The sequence below is a fragment of the Pristiophorus japonicus genome, chromosome 15 (assembly GCF_044704955.1).
Source record: "Pristiophorus japonicus isolate sPriJap1 chromosome 15, sPriJap1.hap1, whole genome shotgun sequence".
NCBI classification, from domain to species: domain Eukaryota; kingdom Metazoa; phylum Chordata; class Chondrichthyes; family Pristiophoridae; genus Pristiophorus; species Pristiophorus japonicus.
Genome location: NC_091991.1, coordinates 149,406,231 through 149,423,012, shown reverse-complemented (window position 1 = coordinate 149,423,012; position 16,782 = coordinate 149,406,231). Strand labels below are relative to the sequence as shown.

The window sequence follows — 16,782 nt, the reverse complement described above, 5'->3', positions numbered from 1 at the left end:
AGCAGATTTTATTTTTCCCCTAATTAAAGTTTAATTCATGTGCACAATGTTTGATTCTATTGTATATTTTTATGATCTGCTTCAGGAGGAGTACAATATTGCATTTTTGGCCATATATGTACTTTTTTGTTTGGAGCAATGTGGGTTCAAAGGCTGAAGCAATTTGGTCGGTTTTTGGAATTCAGTTGGGTCAGGGATCAGGAGTGTTGTGAAGGGGGCAAATTTGTGTTGCGAGATTACCAGAATTACTCCCAGACTGCTTGGTATCCCTCCAATCCAGGCATTACTCAGTTGGATTAAGATACGTCACAGCTCCTTCAGCCCCATGTTCTTTTGGGGAAGTCAGCACTGCAACGCATTGGGGAATTCCCCTTTCTGCAGTTAGTCATGCAAACTATACTAGTCTGGTTCTTGCCGGCATGCCCTCTCCCCCTGCAGTGGATTAGGCTCAGCAAACATTGGTTCTTGTACAAATCATCATTGCAGCGAAGCATGTGTATGTAGTTCAGTGTTGCACATTGCAGTTCCGTATTTCAACCTGAAGTGAGAGGAATGTGGGATTTTCACATATCTGTTTACATTTGTATGATGGTAATTAGTTAAAAATTGCACCATGTCCTTTCTTTTCGTTTCAGGAATAAGTGATGGACCTTCAGTAAGCACACTGACAAATGGCTTGGACACACCAGAAGAAAGATATCAAAAGCTGAAAAAGGTAAGCAGAGCATTTTAAAAATTGTAACTGTTGGAAGCAGTCAAAGTCTGCAAGTTGTGCAAAATGCCAAACTGGGCTTGTTCGTTCATAACTGAGCATAGAGAAGGAATGGGCATTGGTGGATGGAGGAGAGCATGAAGTGAGTTCCTCTTTAAAGAGTGCCAATAATAGCAGCTACAAAGGCACCAAATACAGTACTGCGATGCCCTAAAGTAGGAGGAATGTTTTTACATTAAGGGGTCAGGGCAGGGAAAGAAAGAGGTTTGGGGAAGGTTGAAGTTGAAGAGTATTTCTAATGGTTGAGTAACACCCACAGCACTCTTTATCCCAACAATATTCATGTTCTAATGCGTTGTCATTGTTGTGATGCAAGTTCCACAGTAGCTTTTTTTTATTCGTTCCTGGGATGTGGGCGTTGTTGGCAAGACCAGCATTTATTGCCCATCTCTAATTGCCCTTGAGTAGGTGGTGATGAGCTAACTGCTTGAACCGCTGCAGTCCTTGTGGTGAAGGTACTCCCACACTGCTGTTGGGGAGGGAGTTCCAGGATTTTGACTCGACGACTATGAAGGAACGACAATGTATTTCCAAGTCACGATGGTGGGCAACTTGGAGGGGAACTTGCAGGTGATGGTGTTCCTATGTGTCTGCTTCCCTTGTCCTATTAGGTGGTAGAGGTCACTGGATTTGGAGGTGCTAGCGAGTTGCTGCATTGCATCTTGTAGATGGTACACACTGCAGCCACTGTACGCCGGTGATGGAGGGAGTGAATGTTTTAAGGTGGTGGATGGGGTGCCAATCAAGCGGGCTGCTATGTCCTGGATGGTGCCGAGCTTCTTGTGTTTTTGGAGCTGCACACATCCAGGCAAGTGGAGTGTAGTTGCAAGACATCAAAGGTTTCGAATCTCTTGTGCGCTGCTACTTGTTTGTGTGCTCTCTTAAAATTTGTGAAATACTCTTTTTTAAATTTGGAAGACATTGTTAGCTTCCATGTTGTCCAGTGGAATAAGATAACCTCCAACTGTCTGATGTTCCATTTCTACTTCCCTTTACGGTTCTGTAATCTTGATGATTTGTAGAGGTAGTAAGTGCACAGACTGCTGATCATCACCTTTTTGTTGCGAGTCCTGACTCTAGTATATTATACTTTTTGTGCTTGTGTAGAATAACTCAGATGGGGGACTACATTACAAATGTAGGAAGGGAATGTTCCCTGACTGCATACATGCAAGCCTAAAACTAGCTAAAGATCTCCAACTTCTTAATTTGTCCCCTGGAACTAGTCCTATTATAATGCACAATACTACTTTTCCCATCCAAGTTTCTATTGTGATAAATGGCTGGTGGGGAGTTAACTGTGCAAGTGATTAGATCATTGATACACAAGTCGGTGGTAACTAAGGGTTGCCTCTCACTGGGTGATGTGATGGTGCGCTAAAATTTACACACAATTCTGTTTGTGATGTTCACAAGCCAGAATGGGATCATCATCATCATCATCATAGGCAGTCCCTCGGAATCGAGGAAGACTTGCTTCCATTCCTGAAGTGAGTTCTTTGGTGGCTGAACAGTCCAATACGAGAGCAATAGACTCTGTCACAGGTGGGACAGATAGTCGTTGAGGGAAGGGATGGGTGGGACTGGTTTGCGCACGCTCTTTCCGCTGCCTGCGCTTGATTTCTGCACGCTCTCGGTGTTGAGACTCCACTTAGGGCAGTCTTTGGCCAGGGACTTCCAAGTGTCAGTGGTGATGTCGCACTTTAGCAGGGAGGCTTTGAGGGTGTCCTTGTAACGTTTCCGCTGCCCACCTTTGGCTCGTTTGCCGTGAAGGAGTTACCCGTAGAGCACTTGCTTTGGGAGTCCCGTGTCTGGCATGCGAACTATGTGGCCTGCCCAGCGAAGCTGATTGAGTGTGGGCAGTGCTTCAATGCTGGGGATGTTAGCCTGGGCGAGGATACCGATGTTGGTGTGCCTGTCCTCCCAGGGGATTTGTAGGATCTTGCGGAGACATCGTTGGTGATATATCTCCAGCGACTTGAGTTGTCTTCTGTACATATCACTATCACTGTAAAACTTAAAAGTACAGTTTTCCCTAGTTGTTCTAACTTTGCACCTTTTGAATGCCATTTGTTCGAGAACTTTTGGCTTTTTAAATTTATACTGTCCTAGGCCATTAGGAGATTTATTTTCCTTTGTGGTTAGCAAATTGAGGAATGTCGATGCAGGAGACTGGACTGTTTTTTTTTTTTACTCTTGCCACCCAGTATCAGCATTCCCAGATCAGTTCTGGGAAGTGAAGTCCACCCGCACTGCTATGACAATTTAGTTCAAACCCACTTCCAAACAGTCCATCCCACTGCATCAGTATAGCACTTCCATTTCCTACATGTCTCTGAGTGAAACTGCCCATGTAGTTCCTATTAGTGCCACAACTGTGGGCAGTATTTGATTATGAATCTTGGATTCACTGGGACTGGAGTTGAGACTGTCTGTTTAATTATAGACAGCAGAAAGATGTTAAAAAGCTTCCACGTTTGTTAAGTGTTGCTGACCAGAATGATGAATCTGCATTCAAAAGAATGAAATATTACTTGTTTTCTTGTAGCATTCCATGGACTTCCTGCTGTTTCAATTTGGACTTTGCACATTTAAGTATGATTCTGCAGAGAACAGGTGGGTTTATTTTTGCACTTGTTTTCATGTTTAATGAGTACTAAGTTTCTGTCAATTATCTCGCCTTTTCTTCCTGAATTTTCTGACTTTTGCTGGAGTACAGTTTTATGGATGCCACGTGCCCTCGTGGTAACTATCCAAGTAAACATTTTTCATGTGACTACACAATGATTGAGCTGTTTTATCCTGAAGGAAACAACAAATGAGATTCGTTCTCTCTCCACCTGACATTTACAAAACCATTATACGCCTACAAGGCAAAGACTTTGCTTGTGTAGTTCAGCAGCCATAGTCCGCAAACCAGATAAGAAACCATATCAAGCTAAAAGAAAATGCTTGCTCTTGCAAGAAAAAGTGCAAATCCAATGGACTGACAGAGCTATAAAAGGAAACCAAGGAATTCAAGGAAAATAAGATGTCCAAGATGGGTATATGGAAAAAGAACTTGCAAGGAATATCAAAGCTAACAGGAAATGATCTTATAATCTAGAGTGGTAAAGGGGTATATGGGCCCATTAACAATAGAAGTAGGCAAGATTATAATGGGCAATAAGGAAATGACAGACTTGTTAAATAAGTACTTTATCTGTTTTCAATGGAGAAAAGAGTGGGAAAATACCGGCAGTTCAAGAGAACCTAAAAATGTCATGGGGAGGAGCTCAGTGGCTTTTTACATAGGATTACATCTGATGCATGATACATAGAAACATAGAAAATAGGTGCAGGAGTAGGCCATTTGGCCCTTCGAGCCTGCACCACCATTCAATAAGATCATGGCTGATCATTCACTTCAGTACCCCTTTCCTGCTTTCTCTCCATACCCCTTGATCCCTTTAGCCGTAAGGGCCATATCTAACTCTCTCTTGAATATATCCAATGAACTGGCATCAGCAACTCTCTGTGGTAGGGAATTACACAGGTTAACAACTCTCTGAGTGAAGAAGTTTCTCCTCATCTCAGTCCTAAATGGCTTACCCTTTATCCTTAGACAATGTCCCCTGGTGCTGGACTTCCCCAACATCGGGAACATTCTTCCTGCATCTAACCTGTCCAGTACCGTCAGAATTTTATATGTTTCTATGAGATCCCCTCTCATCCTTCTAAACTCCAGTGAATACAGGCCCAGTTGATCCAGTCTCTCCTCATATGTCAGTCCTGCTATCCCGGGAATCAGTCTGGTGAACCTTCAATGCACTCCCTCAACAGCAAGAACGTCCTTCCTCAGATTAGGAGACCAAAACTGAACACAATATTCCAGGTGAGGCCTCACCAAGGCCCTGTATAACTGCAGTAAGACCTCCCTGCTCCTATACTCAAATTCCCTAGCTATGAAGGCCAACATACCATTTGTCTTCTTCGCTGCCTGCTGTACCTGTATGCCAGCTTTCAATAACTGATGTACCGTGACACCCAGGTCTCCCCTTTTCCTAATCTTCCGCCATTCAGATAATATTCTGTCTTCGTGTTTTTGCCACCAAAGTGGATAACCTCACATTTATCCACATTATACTGCATCTGCCACGCGTTTGCCCACTCACCTAACCTGTCCAAGTCACCCTGCAGCCTTTTAGCGTCCACCTCACAGCTGACACCACCACCCAGCTTAGTGTCGTCTGCAAACTTGGAGATATTACACTCAATTCCCTCATCCAAATCATTAATGTATATTGTAAATAGCTGGGGTCCCAGCACTGAGACCTGCGGTACCCCACTAGTCACTGCCTGCCATTCTGAAAAGGACCCGTTTATCCCAACTCTCTGCTTCTTGTCTGCCAACCAGTTCTCTATCCATGTCAGTACATTACCCCCAATACCATGTGCTTTAATTTTGCACACCAATCTCTTGTGTGGGACCTTGTCAAAAGCCTTTTGAAAGTCCAAATACATCACATCCACTGGTTCTTCCTTGTCCACTCTACCAATTACATCCTCAAAAAATTCTGGAAGATTTGTCAAGCATGATTTCCCTTTCATAAATCCATGCTGACTTGGACCGATCCCGTCACTGCTTTCCAAATGTGCTGCTATTTCATCTTTAATAATTGATTCCAACATTTTCCCCACTACTGATGTCAGGCTAACCGATCTATAACTCCCCGTTTTCTCTCTTCCTCCTTTCTTAAAAAGTGGTGTTACATTAGTTACCCTCCAGTCCATAGGAACCGATCCAGAGTCAATAGACTGTTGGAAAATACAAACCGGCCATTCGGCCCAACCAGTCCATGCCAGCGTTTATGCTCCACTCGAGCCTCCTCTCGTCTGTCCTCATCTAAATCTATCAGCATAGCCCTCTATTCCCTTCTCCCTCTTATGCTTGTCCAGCGTCCCCTTAAATGCATCTATACTATTTGCTTCAACCACTCCCCATGGTAGTGAGTTCCACATTCTCACCACTCTTTGTGTAGAATAATACTGAAGGCTCAAGGGGTTAAATTATAAGGACAGATTGTATAAACCCAGTTTGAATTACCTGGCTACTTCAGACCTATATGGCTTAATAGTATCACAAATGATGCCTTTCCCCATGAGGGCAAGTTCTAAAACCTAAGTTTTTATTCATATTTGTTTTTGGTTGACAGACACACAATGAAGACTTTTAACTTCTACGTGTTTCCAAAACCACTTTCTAGAAATTCGCCTGATGTTAAGTTTGTTTGCCAGGTAAGAAAAAATGATTTGGTGAAGTGTTGATGGTGTTGGGTGAAAATGGGTGTGCTGCTGACAGGAGTGCACATTAAGGGCTCAATTTTCCCCAATGCCGTTTTTTGGCGTATTGCAAGAGTTACGCCTGTCTTTTCTGGCCCCGACTACTCCAAAAAAAAACTAGTAAGTTTCCCCGTTCTATTTTTTGAAATTGGCACCGCGCAGCCTGTCCTTTAGCTTCGGGGGGTGGAGCCTAATGTCTGTGCCGAAAAAATGATGCCACCCCCCCTTTCTGCGCATGTGCAGGGAGAAAGAACAAAGTTTTTGACATGACTGCTATGGGCACGCATGCCCAGTACAGCTCCCGGTCTGCATTCGGCCATTTTTAAAGAGCCAGTTACATGCGAGAACTTTAATTCTCATTTGGAAAAATCGGAGCTGCAATGCAATATGCAATGCGACTCAAGGACCAAGAATTTCTTGCAGGATGAAGTGGAGGCACTAGTTACTGTAATTGAGGCCAGATTGCATGAGCTGGACACCAGCAGAGGTCACAAAAGTTTTACCAAAAGAAATGAAGAAACGCTGGAACCAACTTGCAGAAGATTACTCAGCAATGGTGACCACCCCGAGGTCTGGAGGCCAGTGCAAAAAGAAGTGGCAGGACCTTGGTCAAGTAATTAGTATAAGTAATATTTTCATTTATTCGATGGAATTGCAATTGTAAATGTGACCTGCTGTATATGTCCCACCCAGCAGAAAGAGACGCTCTCTAAAAAGTTATATTTTCATCTTTGCAGAGGAAGGTGGCACACAGCAAAAGGGAAAGAACTCGAACAGGAGGAGGCCTAGCAATTCTGCACCCACTGACACCCTTGGAAGACTGGGTCGCTGCTTTGATGGGTCCTGCCTGGAGAAAAGCAACCACCACTGCACAAGCTGGGCCCACACTCGAGGGAGAGGGTAAGTCCTGCAAATTCCACAGTCTGGCTTTGCTAAATGTTAAGTACTGCGTGGGCTAGCCATGCTTCGGTTCATAGCTGATGCCTCCATCAGTGATGCAAGGTGTTATCATTCAGCATGGTCCTTCAAATGAGCCTGCTGTTTGAGCCTACTCATGCCACCCTGCCCCCTCCTCTGCAGCTAACCATTTGTCTGTTCTGTTATATTTTGCAGAACTTGAGGCCAACCCTGACGAGGCTGAAGCCGATACAGAAGATGATTCAGACGCGGACAAGCCTGAAGAGGAGAACATCTTCCAATCCCACTTTCTAGACCAAGAGCATGGGGGTGGGGGTGAGAGAGAGGGGCAGGGTGACGTGATGGATGAAGCCCTCACTGTTGTACACACTCTGGAGGAAGTGCAGGTGCCGCCCATTGAGGTACCAGCCCCTTTCCTCAGTGGTACGAGTGTTGGAACATTCCATGGTTTCTCACAGTCCTATGCTGGGGATTCCAGTGGGGATGCAGTGAGGCAAACCCAAGGCCCCACCGTCCGAGCCTGTGGGTCCCAGTGGGATGCAGCGAGGCACACCCAGGATGAGGAGGGGAAGGAGAGCTCGACTGCGCTCTCCTGAGGTGCAGGATCTAACAGATGTGGTTCAGATGATGGCAATGAGTGCGGAGAGCATTGACCTTCCATGATCACTCCTGGGCACTATCAGTGGGGTGGGTGATGTGGTATTTGGACCGTCGGGAGAAGTAACAACATACTGGCAAGAAATGGGAACGCTGTTCTGGCACATGAGGGAGGGAATGTTACAGGTAGTTGGCACGCTGTTGGTGAACATGAGGACATGAGGGAGGGAATGTTGGAGTTAGCTGCTGCAATAAGGGAACACGTCCAGACCTTGCGCCCATTGACAGAATCAACTGCCACTCCCACTCCAATCCCCAGACCAGCCTCTGAAGAGCCCCAAGCCGGGCCCTCCACATTACCGCCGCCCCCCCCCCCCCCCCCCCCCCCCATCAACAGGTGCGCATTACCCGAGATGTTCGAAAGAATAAGTTTGGTACCAACCCAAGAAATGCTGCACCACCTGCGGGCAGGGGTGGAGTCAACAAGACCTAGCGCAGCGGGCGGTCTTGGAATAATGTTGAGGAGAGATGGGTGCAGCCTTTCTTTGCTGTTATTATTGTTACTGTTGTAACTGTTCTCAAATTAAATTTTTTTGATAAGTTATGTAAATTTACAAGTTTAAAAGTTCGTAAGTGATCTTAACTGAAAACTTTAAAGTTTGATACAAGAATATTTTTATTTAAGTTAAGTACAAACAAGTGTTAACCTTTTGAATAAAATACATTTTAAATTATAACTGAATCATTTCCATTATTTGTTCCATTATTAACATAACTTTTTGAACTGAAGAAGAATCATTTCGATTAACACAACACAACATTATGGAACAGGTCCAAACAGTAAACCTGGTCCATATGGAATCGTTTCCGCTGAACCTTCAGGCAGAAAAGCGTTCACGGATAAGCTGCTGGCGCAAAGCTTGAGCAATCGTTAAAGGGGAACGACGGCCCACCCTCCTCCGCCACCGTGCTTCAGGTTCAGATAGTTGCATGGCATCCTCGTCCTCGTCATCTGCATGTTCCTCCTCATCAGTTACTCGCACTTCAGGTGGGTCTTCTTCAACCAGCTGCTGCTGCCTTATGATGGCTAAGTTATGCAGCACACAACAGTGAACTGACCGACAATCTCAGGGGAATATTGCAAGTAGCCTCCGGAATGGTCCAGGCATGGAAACGCTGTTTCAAGATGCCAATGGTCCTCTCTCTTGTGCTGCGCGTCGCAATGTGCAATATGTTCTATTCCAGTCAGCTTCCGTCTGGGTTATGCATAGGGGCGTCATGAGCCAGGTGGTGAGGCCGTACCCTTTGTCTCCCAGCAGCCAGCTCTGCCCTTCTGACTGCTGCTGAAACATGGCAGATATAATGCTCTCGTGTAAGATGAGCGCATCATGGGTGCTCCCAGGGTATCTCGCATCAACTGACATGATGTGATGCATGTCGTCACACACGAGCTGCACATTCACGGAGTGAAGCCTTTTCTGTTGTACATCTCTGAATCCTCCAAAGGTGCTCGCAAGGCGATGTGAGTACAATCAATGCACCCCAGATTTATACTTTTGACTGAGACACGGTGGAGGCAAAAGATGCCATGCACTTAGAAGAGCATTGAGTTCTTTCAGTGCCTAGGCTAACATTACTCACCCAACCAAAATGACTTTAAAAATAACTAATTGGCAGTGAAGCAGTGGATTCAGGCCATCCTGAGGCTGTGGCAGGCACTATACAAAAGCAATTTCTCCCGTTTTTCCCTCATGGATTTGTCTGAGCAATATTATTCATCCCTGATCTTGTGTTGATGGGAAAATTGTTGCAATAGTAATGAAATATTGAGATAATTTTGAACAAATTGTGATCTCCAATGGTTTTATTTAGAAACTGGCCCAAACGTTTTCAGCCACATTACCTGTAGTTGACTAATTATTGTTGCTCATAACATCTGTTGCATTAATTTCCCAAGTCCCAAAATTCACAAACAGCAAAACAATTGAAGGAACTGAATCAAAACTGGCAAATACTGGAAACGCTCAGCAGGTCAGTCAGCACCAGTGTTAACTGTTCAAGTGTAGTCCCTTCCCAAAAACATCAGAAAATGCATTTGTTAACATTTAATGGCCCTGAATTTGTGGCCGGTATAAAGGTGTACTCTGAATATTCTGTCATACTGCCTTTGAAATTGACTGCAAGTTCGGGATAGTGCATGTGTTAAGTTGCTGAATTTGCGATCAGTCAAATTCCGACTGCATGTTCCACCTCCTCATTCAAATGAATGTGCTGGCAAATAATTGCCCATCTACTGCACATTAATTACCCTGAAAATGTTTTATATCTGGCGCAACCAGGTGCAGAAGCCTGTTGCATTGTATTAGTTTATGCTACAGCCCATAACTGGTTCGTGTCTGAGCGAATACAAACTTTGAAAAGAAACTTTCATTTTAAGTTTGAAAACCGGGCCTTTTTGTGTCACTGTCTTTGCTGCCCAAAAGTCTTTTTATAATTTTGGTTTAATTATTTCCCAACTTCTATTTAGATAGGATTTAATTCACTTTAATGATTTCCTCATGTTATCAGACATTTAGGGCCTAAGTTTCCACAAGAAAAAAAACGGGCGCCCCTCCAAGCTGGGCGCCCGTTTTTCGCGCCTAAAACGGCGCCTAAAAAAATCCTCGGTATTCTCCACCTACTTAAAGGTCCTCTGGCCCTCGGCGCAGCCAGCATGAGCTGTGGGGGGGGGCGAAGCCAGGTCCCGGCGCTGAAAACAGTGCCGTGACCTCTGCACATGCGCGCTACAGTCGGCACACAAGTGCAGTAGCTCCAGGCGCCGAACTGTGTGGGAGGGGCCCGAAGCACGCAGCCCCTAGCCCTGGCTGAATGGCCTCACTGGGGCTGCGTGAATAAGGCTCCTCCCATGGCCAGCTCCTGCTCCCCCCCCCCCCCCCCCCGCCGACCTGACCCGACTCGACACCCCCCACCGACCAGACCTGACCCGACACCCGCTCCCCCACCGGCCGACCAGACCCGACCCGACACCCGCTCCCCCCCCCCCCCCCCCGCCGACCAGACCTGACCCGACACCCGCTCTCTCCCTCTCCCTCCCCCTCTCCCTCTCTCTCTCTCCCCCTCCCGCTCAGCGGCACGAACGGCTGCAGAATTCTCCCTGGCTGAAGCACTTTCACACAGGTAGGAAGATGGTTTATTTAATCTTTTCTTGGCTTATAAATGTTTATTCAGGTTGGATTTATTTGTAGAAGTATAAATAAGGATTTATTGTCGAATTTAATGAGTTCCCTTCCCCCCCCCCACCTCGTTCTGGACGCCTAATTTGTAACCTGCGCCTGATTTTTTTAATGTGTAGAACAGGTTTTTTCAGTTCGACAAAAATCTTCACTGGCTCCATTCTACTTTAGTTTGGAGTACGTTTTCACTGGAAACTTTCAAATCAGGCGTCAGTGGCCGGACACGCCCCCTTTTGAAGAAAAAATTCTGTTCTAAAGTAGAACTGTTCTACCTGACTAGAACTGCAGAAAAAAAATGTGGAGAATTGCGATTTCTAAAATAGTCCGTTCTCCACCAGTTGCTCCTAAAAATCAGGCGCAAATCATGTGGAAACTTGGGCCCTTAAACTCTCTATTTTGGATTATTTAAATTAATCAAAAGGTAGTTAGTCTAATAGAGAAGAAACAAATTCGAAAGGACTATAACATTTATTATAGGTTTATGTTGTCATGGCCCAGAATTAAAGGACCGATGTTAATTCAGCTGCGTGCTTTGTGTAAAAAGCATCCTTATCGAGTTATGGTTTTAAGGACACCTTCAGTAAAAAGTATCTTGAGACTTTTCAGTGTTTGAACGAATTCTATTAAAATCTTGGTTTGTGTATTAGATACTATTGCAATGATTGTAATTTATGAATAAAATAGCATTTCTGGCTGAAATTATTTAAAGTGAGTTGTGGGCAAATCAGCAATCTCCTCTGTTTCCTGATTGGCTAAGAGTCAGGAAGTAAAAATAGCACTGCCCCATGTGATCCCAGGTTCACGTACACACAACGGTGCGCTCCTGGGATCTGTGGGGCCCAACTGCAGCATTTAAAAGCAACTTTTCAGTCGAATGTCAGTGGCGTACTCCTTAGCTACGCCGCTGACTGCAAATTCAGGGCCATTCACTTTCAGAACACGAGATTTTCGGCTAAAAATTCAGTTGTATGGCTGCCGAATTGGGTCCAAAATGGCGTCCAAGCAACGTGCGCACACTTGTGGCACGGTCCATGCCGGACACCACATTGGTGAGTGCGAGAGGGTGGCTGTTAGCAGCATGTATTGGAAGTATGGTATGGAGGCAGATCGTGATTTGACACCAGCGCTGCCTTTTTCATCCTTAACGCTGGAAGTGATACCATGTCTTAACCTCGTATAACTGAGCATGCGTTCAGCAGCAGGAAGTATTTAAAGGGATTATCAACCACTCTCTGGGTCAGTTGCTGATTAACTTCTAGTTCTGTGTAAGTTTGTGAAAGTGTTTGCAGCTTTCTAGAGTTGTTTAAAGTTAACCGGGAGTGGTGCTGCAAGTGGAGAAGGCCTTGCTTTTGAATTCAAGGGTTTTTAAACCACTTGCTCCCATTCATGGGTGTTCTAGTTATTATTGCCTTGGCCTGCAGCATGACTGGGTGATGGAGCAGAGGCAGCAAAGAGGAGGGGAATAAGGGCTCTCAGCAGGAGGCCTTCCCCACCTAGGGTCTTCCAAGAGCAAGTCTCTTAGTTCAACCTGAGCCAGGAGCAATGTTGGAGGTGTCTGCGATTTACAAAGAAGGTGCTCACAGAACTCTACCACCTCTTGCAACCAGACCTGCAGCCTCACTCCAGAGCAAGGACAGTGCGGCCAGTGCCTGTGAAGGTGACCGTAGCCCTGAATTTCTTTGCACTGGGATTCTTCCAGGCTGGAGCAGGCAACATCTGTAACATCTCTCAGTTCGCCATCCACTGCTGCACAAGAGAGGTGATAGTAGCTCTCTATCCCGTGAGAGGGGACTTTATAGTCTTTTCTCTTTGACCAGAGAGAAGCAGGTGGAGCGTGCAGGTGCATGTGGCTTTGCCAGGAGAATGGGCTTCCCCATGGTGCATGGCGCCATTGACTGTACGCATAGGCTTTGCAGGCGGCACTTCTAGTTGCTGAACTATACCGCAACCGCAAAGGTTTCCACTTGCTGAATGTGCAGTTGGTGTGCAACCATGCTCAGCACATCATGGCAGCAGTCATGATGCTTTTATTCTACGTCAGTCCATTGTTCCCTCAGTTTTTGAGCCACCAAGACAAAGCAGAGAGTGGCTACTGGGCGACGAGAGCTGTTCCTTGATCACCTGGCTCACTAATCTGCTCCGCAACCGAACCGCACTTGGCCCGCATGTGTACAGCGAGAGCCATGCTGCCGCACAAAACATAGAGCAGCTCATTGGAGTGCTGAAGCAATGGTTCCATTTCCTGGACCACTTTGGAAGAGCCCTACAGTACTCACCGGAGTGTGTTTTCCGATTCGTGCATATATCCTCCACAACCTGGCCATCATTATAGCCCTTGCCACCAGGGATACGGCCACCAGCTCAGCAGAAGGAGGAGGAAGCGGAAGGAGGGAGACAACTGGTCTGTGGTACTTGTGAACGCAACCTCAATTCCCGTTTTGACATTACCATACTTTCCCTTCCCTCTATTCCTGAACATCTCAGCATCTTGGCCACAATGCTGAAATAAAAACCATCACAAAGCAAACATTCCAATCCAACTTTATACATCTATCCATTCAATCATCATCATAGGCAGTCACTCGGAATCGAGGAAGACTTGCTTCCACTCTTAAAATGAGTCCTTAGGTGGCTGAACAGTCCAATACGAGAACCACAGTCCCTGTCACAGGTGGGACGGATAGTCGTTGAAGGAAAGGGTGGTTGGGACCGGTTTACCGCATGCTCTTTTTGCTGCCTGCGCTTGATTTCTGCATGCTCTCAGCGATGAGACTCGAGGTGCTCAGTGCCATCCCAGATGCACTTCCACCACTTAGGGCGGTCTTTGGCCAGGGACTCCCAGGTGTCAGTGGGGATGTTGCACTTTTTCAGGGAGGCTTTGAGTGTGTCCCTGTAACGCTTCCTCTGCCCACCTTTGACTCGTTTGCTGTGAAGGGGTTCCGAGTAGAGCACTTACTTTGGGAGTCTCGTGTTTGGCATGCGAACAATGTGGCCTGCACAGCGGAGCTGATCAAGTGTGGTCAGTGCTTCAATGCTGGGGATGTTGGCCTGGTTGACGACGCTAATGTTGGTGCGTTTGTCCTCCCAGGGGATTTGTAGGATCTTGCGGAGGCATCGTTGACGGTATTTCTCCAGTGACTTGAGGTGTCTACTGTACATGGTCCACATCTCTGAACCATACAGGAGGGCGGGTATTACTACAGCCCTGTAGACCATGAGCTTGGTAGTAGTTTTGAGGGTCTGGTCTTCAAACACTCTCTTCCTCAGGCGGCCGAAGGCTGCACTGACGCACTGGAGGCAGTGTTGAATCTCATCGTTAATGTCTGCTCTTGTTGATAAGAGGCTCCAGAGGTATGGGAAATAGTCCACGTTGTCCAGGGCCGTACCGTGGATCTTGATGACTGGGGGGCAGTGCTGTGCAGCGAGGACTGGCTGGTGGAGGACCTCTGTCTTACAGATGTTTAGCGTAAGGCCCATGCTTTCGTACGCCTCAGTAAATACGTCAACTGTCCTGGAGTTCAGCCTCTGCATGTGCGCAGACGCAGGTGTCGTCCGCGTACTGTACCTCGACGACAGAGGTTGGGTGATCTTGAACCTGGCCTGGAGACGGCAAAGGTTGAACAGGTTCCCACTGGTTCTGCAGTTTAGTTCCACTCCAGCGGGAAGCTTGATGACTGCTATCATCAGCTATACTACAGCAGATTACTAGGATTGCTGAGGCACTCCCCGGGGGAGTGGCAATGGATCCGTGGAGGCCGACCCTGCTGTTCCCTCTCAGGATGATGGCATTCGTACTCCCACCACTGCCACTCCGCCAGTGTCCTTGCTGTTGTCCACCAGCCAGCCCAGACTGCTGCTGCTCATGCCGAGGTGGTGCAGTCGAAACCAGGCTATCATCCTGAGAGCAGATACCATGGATCCATTGCCACTCCCCTGGGGAGTGGCTCAGCAATCCTAGTAATCTGCTGTAGTATAGACTTCTGTGATACCCTGCAAGCACCTTTCAACACTGGTAAACCCAATCGCAATGGCAGCAAGTCTGTGCTTGCATGGCAGCAAGTTGAGTTTGTATGATTTTAGTCTGAGCTCCCATTGTATCACTCAAGGCTTCTGCATGTGCTGTAATGGAAGCTGAGACTTTGGCCATCAGAAGCATGGTGGTTGGGTCCACAAATATGTTGATGGATCTCCCCACCCATTCTATACAGGGCAAGATAGGCTCAAAGCTCCGCCCAAAGCCCTGGAGCTGGACTCTTCCATGCTCCTTGACATTGCATTCAGGCTTTCTGGCAGGCCTGCCAATGCACCAAGCATTTCAATACTATCTGTGTGCTTCTGTCAGCTGCCCCATTGAAGTCTTCATCTGAGTCCTGTGCAGCAGAACTCGTGTGCGACCTCCCCCTCCGAGGAGCTGGCACCTGTGCTATCCTTTCATCATGCCCTGACTGGATCCCACTCGTACCCGTTAGTGGTGTCTCCCCCTGTGCAGATCCCGCATCTAATCTATCCTGTAAAGTACGTGGAGTGTCAGTATCTGAGCTGGAGTGTGAAATGGAGTGACCGTGTTGATTCTTCACTCTCCTCGCCCTCTTGTTGAAGCACTGGCTGGACAGGCTGAATTTTTTTGGGTGTCTGAAATGAGGAAGTCCCAAGGGTCGGGTTGTGGTGATAGATGGGGAGGAAAGCAAGAGGCGCATGTGTATACCATGTGCAGATTGTAAATCAGAAGAGATTGTGGGATATGAGAAGAAGGATAACGTATAAGGGTATCAGCTGCTTGTATTCTTTCAGCCCCACCACGGGCTCAGCCGTACCTCTGCCAAGAATGGCCAGCACTGTCTCCTCATGCAGGTCTTGCATCTGGGGTTGAGGTGATGCAGGCGAGCCTGTCCCCTGCCAGTTAAGTTCTGCTGGCGCCGGTTATGCGCCACCTTTTTCTGCAAGAGAAAGGGAAGTGTGTCCGTGAATGTGGTGTAATATGTTTGGCCGATGTGGCGGTCAAGATGTGAGTGTGAGGCTTCTCGCAGGGGTAAGTGTGTGCGGGTGAGGTATGAGTTGTGTTTGGTAGAGATTATTGGTAGGTGAGTGATGGGGGGTGTGGTGCATTGAGCATTGTGCGAGGCTCGTGGTGCAGATGGTGGGATGTGGTATTTGAAGATGAATTTACTAACCTTGACCACTCGTGAGGTCATTAAACTTCTTCCTGCACTGTTTAGGTCCTTGGGGCTACACTACTGGCATTTACCAGTGGCTATCTGCTCCCACTGGTCTGTTGATTGGTACCCTGGCGAAACAGGACCTCTCTTCTGGAGTTGACCTCCTGACCCAAGGCCACCAGTGCTGCATTGGAGAACCGAGGTCCACGCTCTCTCCTCTGTTGTGCCATCAATACAACTTTGTCCATTGTCTTCCCAGCCACTTCAATCACCTGTTGCAGGCAGAAGGCACATCCCCTTTAAGGGATTTAGACTGCCTTCAGTTGTGCAGGCTAGCTTTAATTGGTGCTAGCCTCGTACAAGCCTGGGCCCCCTGCTGAGCGTTCAGCCACTCAGCAGAGCATTCACTGCTGGGTTGAACACTACAATGTAAATTATCAGGCAGCCTGCAGTTCTCCGAATGGGCACGGGTTGCTATCACATCATCTCTTGCCAAGTTTCTCATCTCCCTTGAAGACATTGGCTCACAGTTGCAGTTTTACAGGCATCATTTTAACCTCCGGTAGCTTCCCAGGTGAGCAATATTCACTTGTGAGCCTTTTGCACCAAATTACGTTCACTGACTTACATTGGCTCCTGATTCCCCAACACCTCAGATTTAAAATCCTTCTTGCTACCTAAGTAACCTCCTATAGCTCTACAATGCTGCTCCCGCCCCCCCCCCCCCCCCCATCCCCGATGACTCTTGGCAACCTGCCTCTCCCTTCACTTCGCCATTCGTAGT

At 46.9% G+C, this 16,782-nt stretch overlaps 3 protein-coding genes across 6 annotated transcripts in view; 2 read left to right on the top strand and 1 right to left on the bottom strand.

Moving 5' to 3' along the window:
* Window positions 1-16,782, bottom strand: part of cops3 (COP9 signalosome subunit 3) — a 283,931-nt gene that overhangs the window by 128,028 nt on the left and 139,121 nt on the right. The gene's annotated exons all lie outside the window — the stretch shown is intronic.
* parn (poly(A)-specific ribonuclease (deadenylation nuclease)) overlaps window positions 1-16,782 on the top strand; it is a 160,146-nt gene that overhangs the window by 7,884 nt on the left and 135,480 nt on the right. For all 4 annotated transcript variants that reach the window (XM_070901094.1, XM_070901095.1, XM_070901092.1 and 1 more), the window contains exons 3-5: window positions 636-715; window positions 3,321-3,388; window positions 5,968-6,049. In XM_070901094.1, coding sequence (XP_070757195.1) covers window positions 636-715; window positions 3,321-3,388; window positions 5,968-6,049 — 230 coding nt within the window. The remainder of the gene's footprint in view (window positions 1-635; window positions 716-3,320; window positions 3,389-5,967; window positions 6,050-16,782) is intronic.
* Window positions 6,059-7,984, top strand: LOC139281127 (uncharacterized). Its single transcript, XM_070901102.1, has 3 exons — window positions 6,059-6,707; window positions 6,832-6,994; window positions 7,208-7,984. Exons 1-3 carry the CDS (start codon window positions 6,561-6,563, stop codon window positions 7,606-7,608), a joined length of 711 nt encoding a protein of 236 aa, XP_070757203.1. The 5' UTR covers window positions 6,059-6,560; the 3' UTR covers window positions 7,609-7,984.

Coding starts and splice junctions, on each gene's coding strand:
- LOC139281127 (XM_070901102.1), top strand. CDS start 6,561: ATGAGCTGGACACCAGCAGAGGTCACAAAAGTTTTACCAAAAGAAATG. Junction 6,708..6,831: donor AGTGGCAGGACCTTGGTCAA/GTAATTAGTATA, acceptor TCATCTTTGCAG/AGGAAGGTGGCACACAGCAA. Junction 6,995..7,207: donor GCCCACACTCGAGGGAGAGG/GTAAGTCCTGCA, acceptor TATATTTTGCAG/AACTTGAGGCCAACCCTGAC.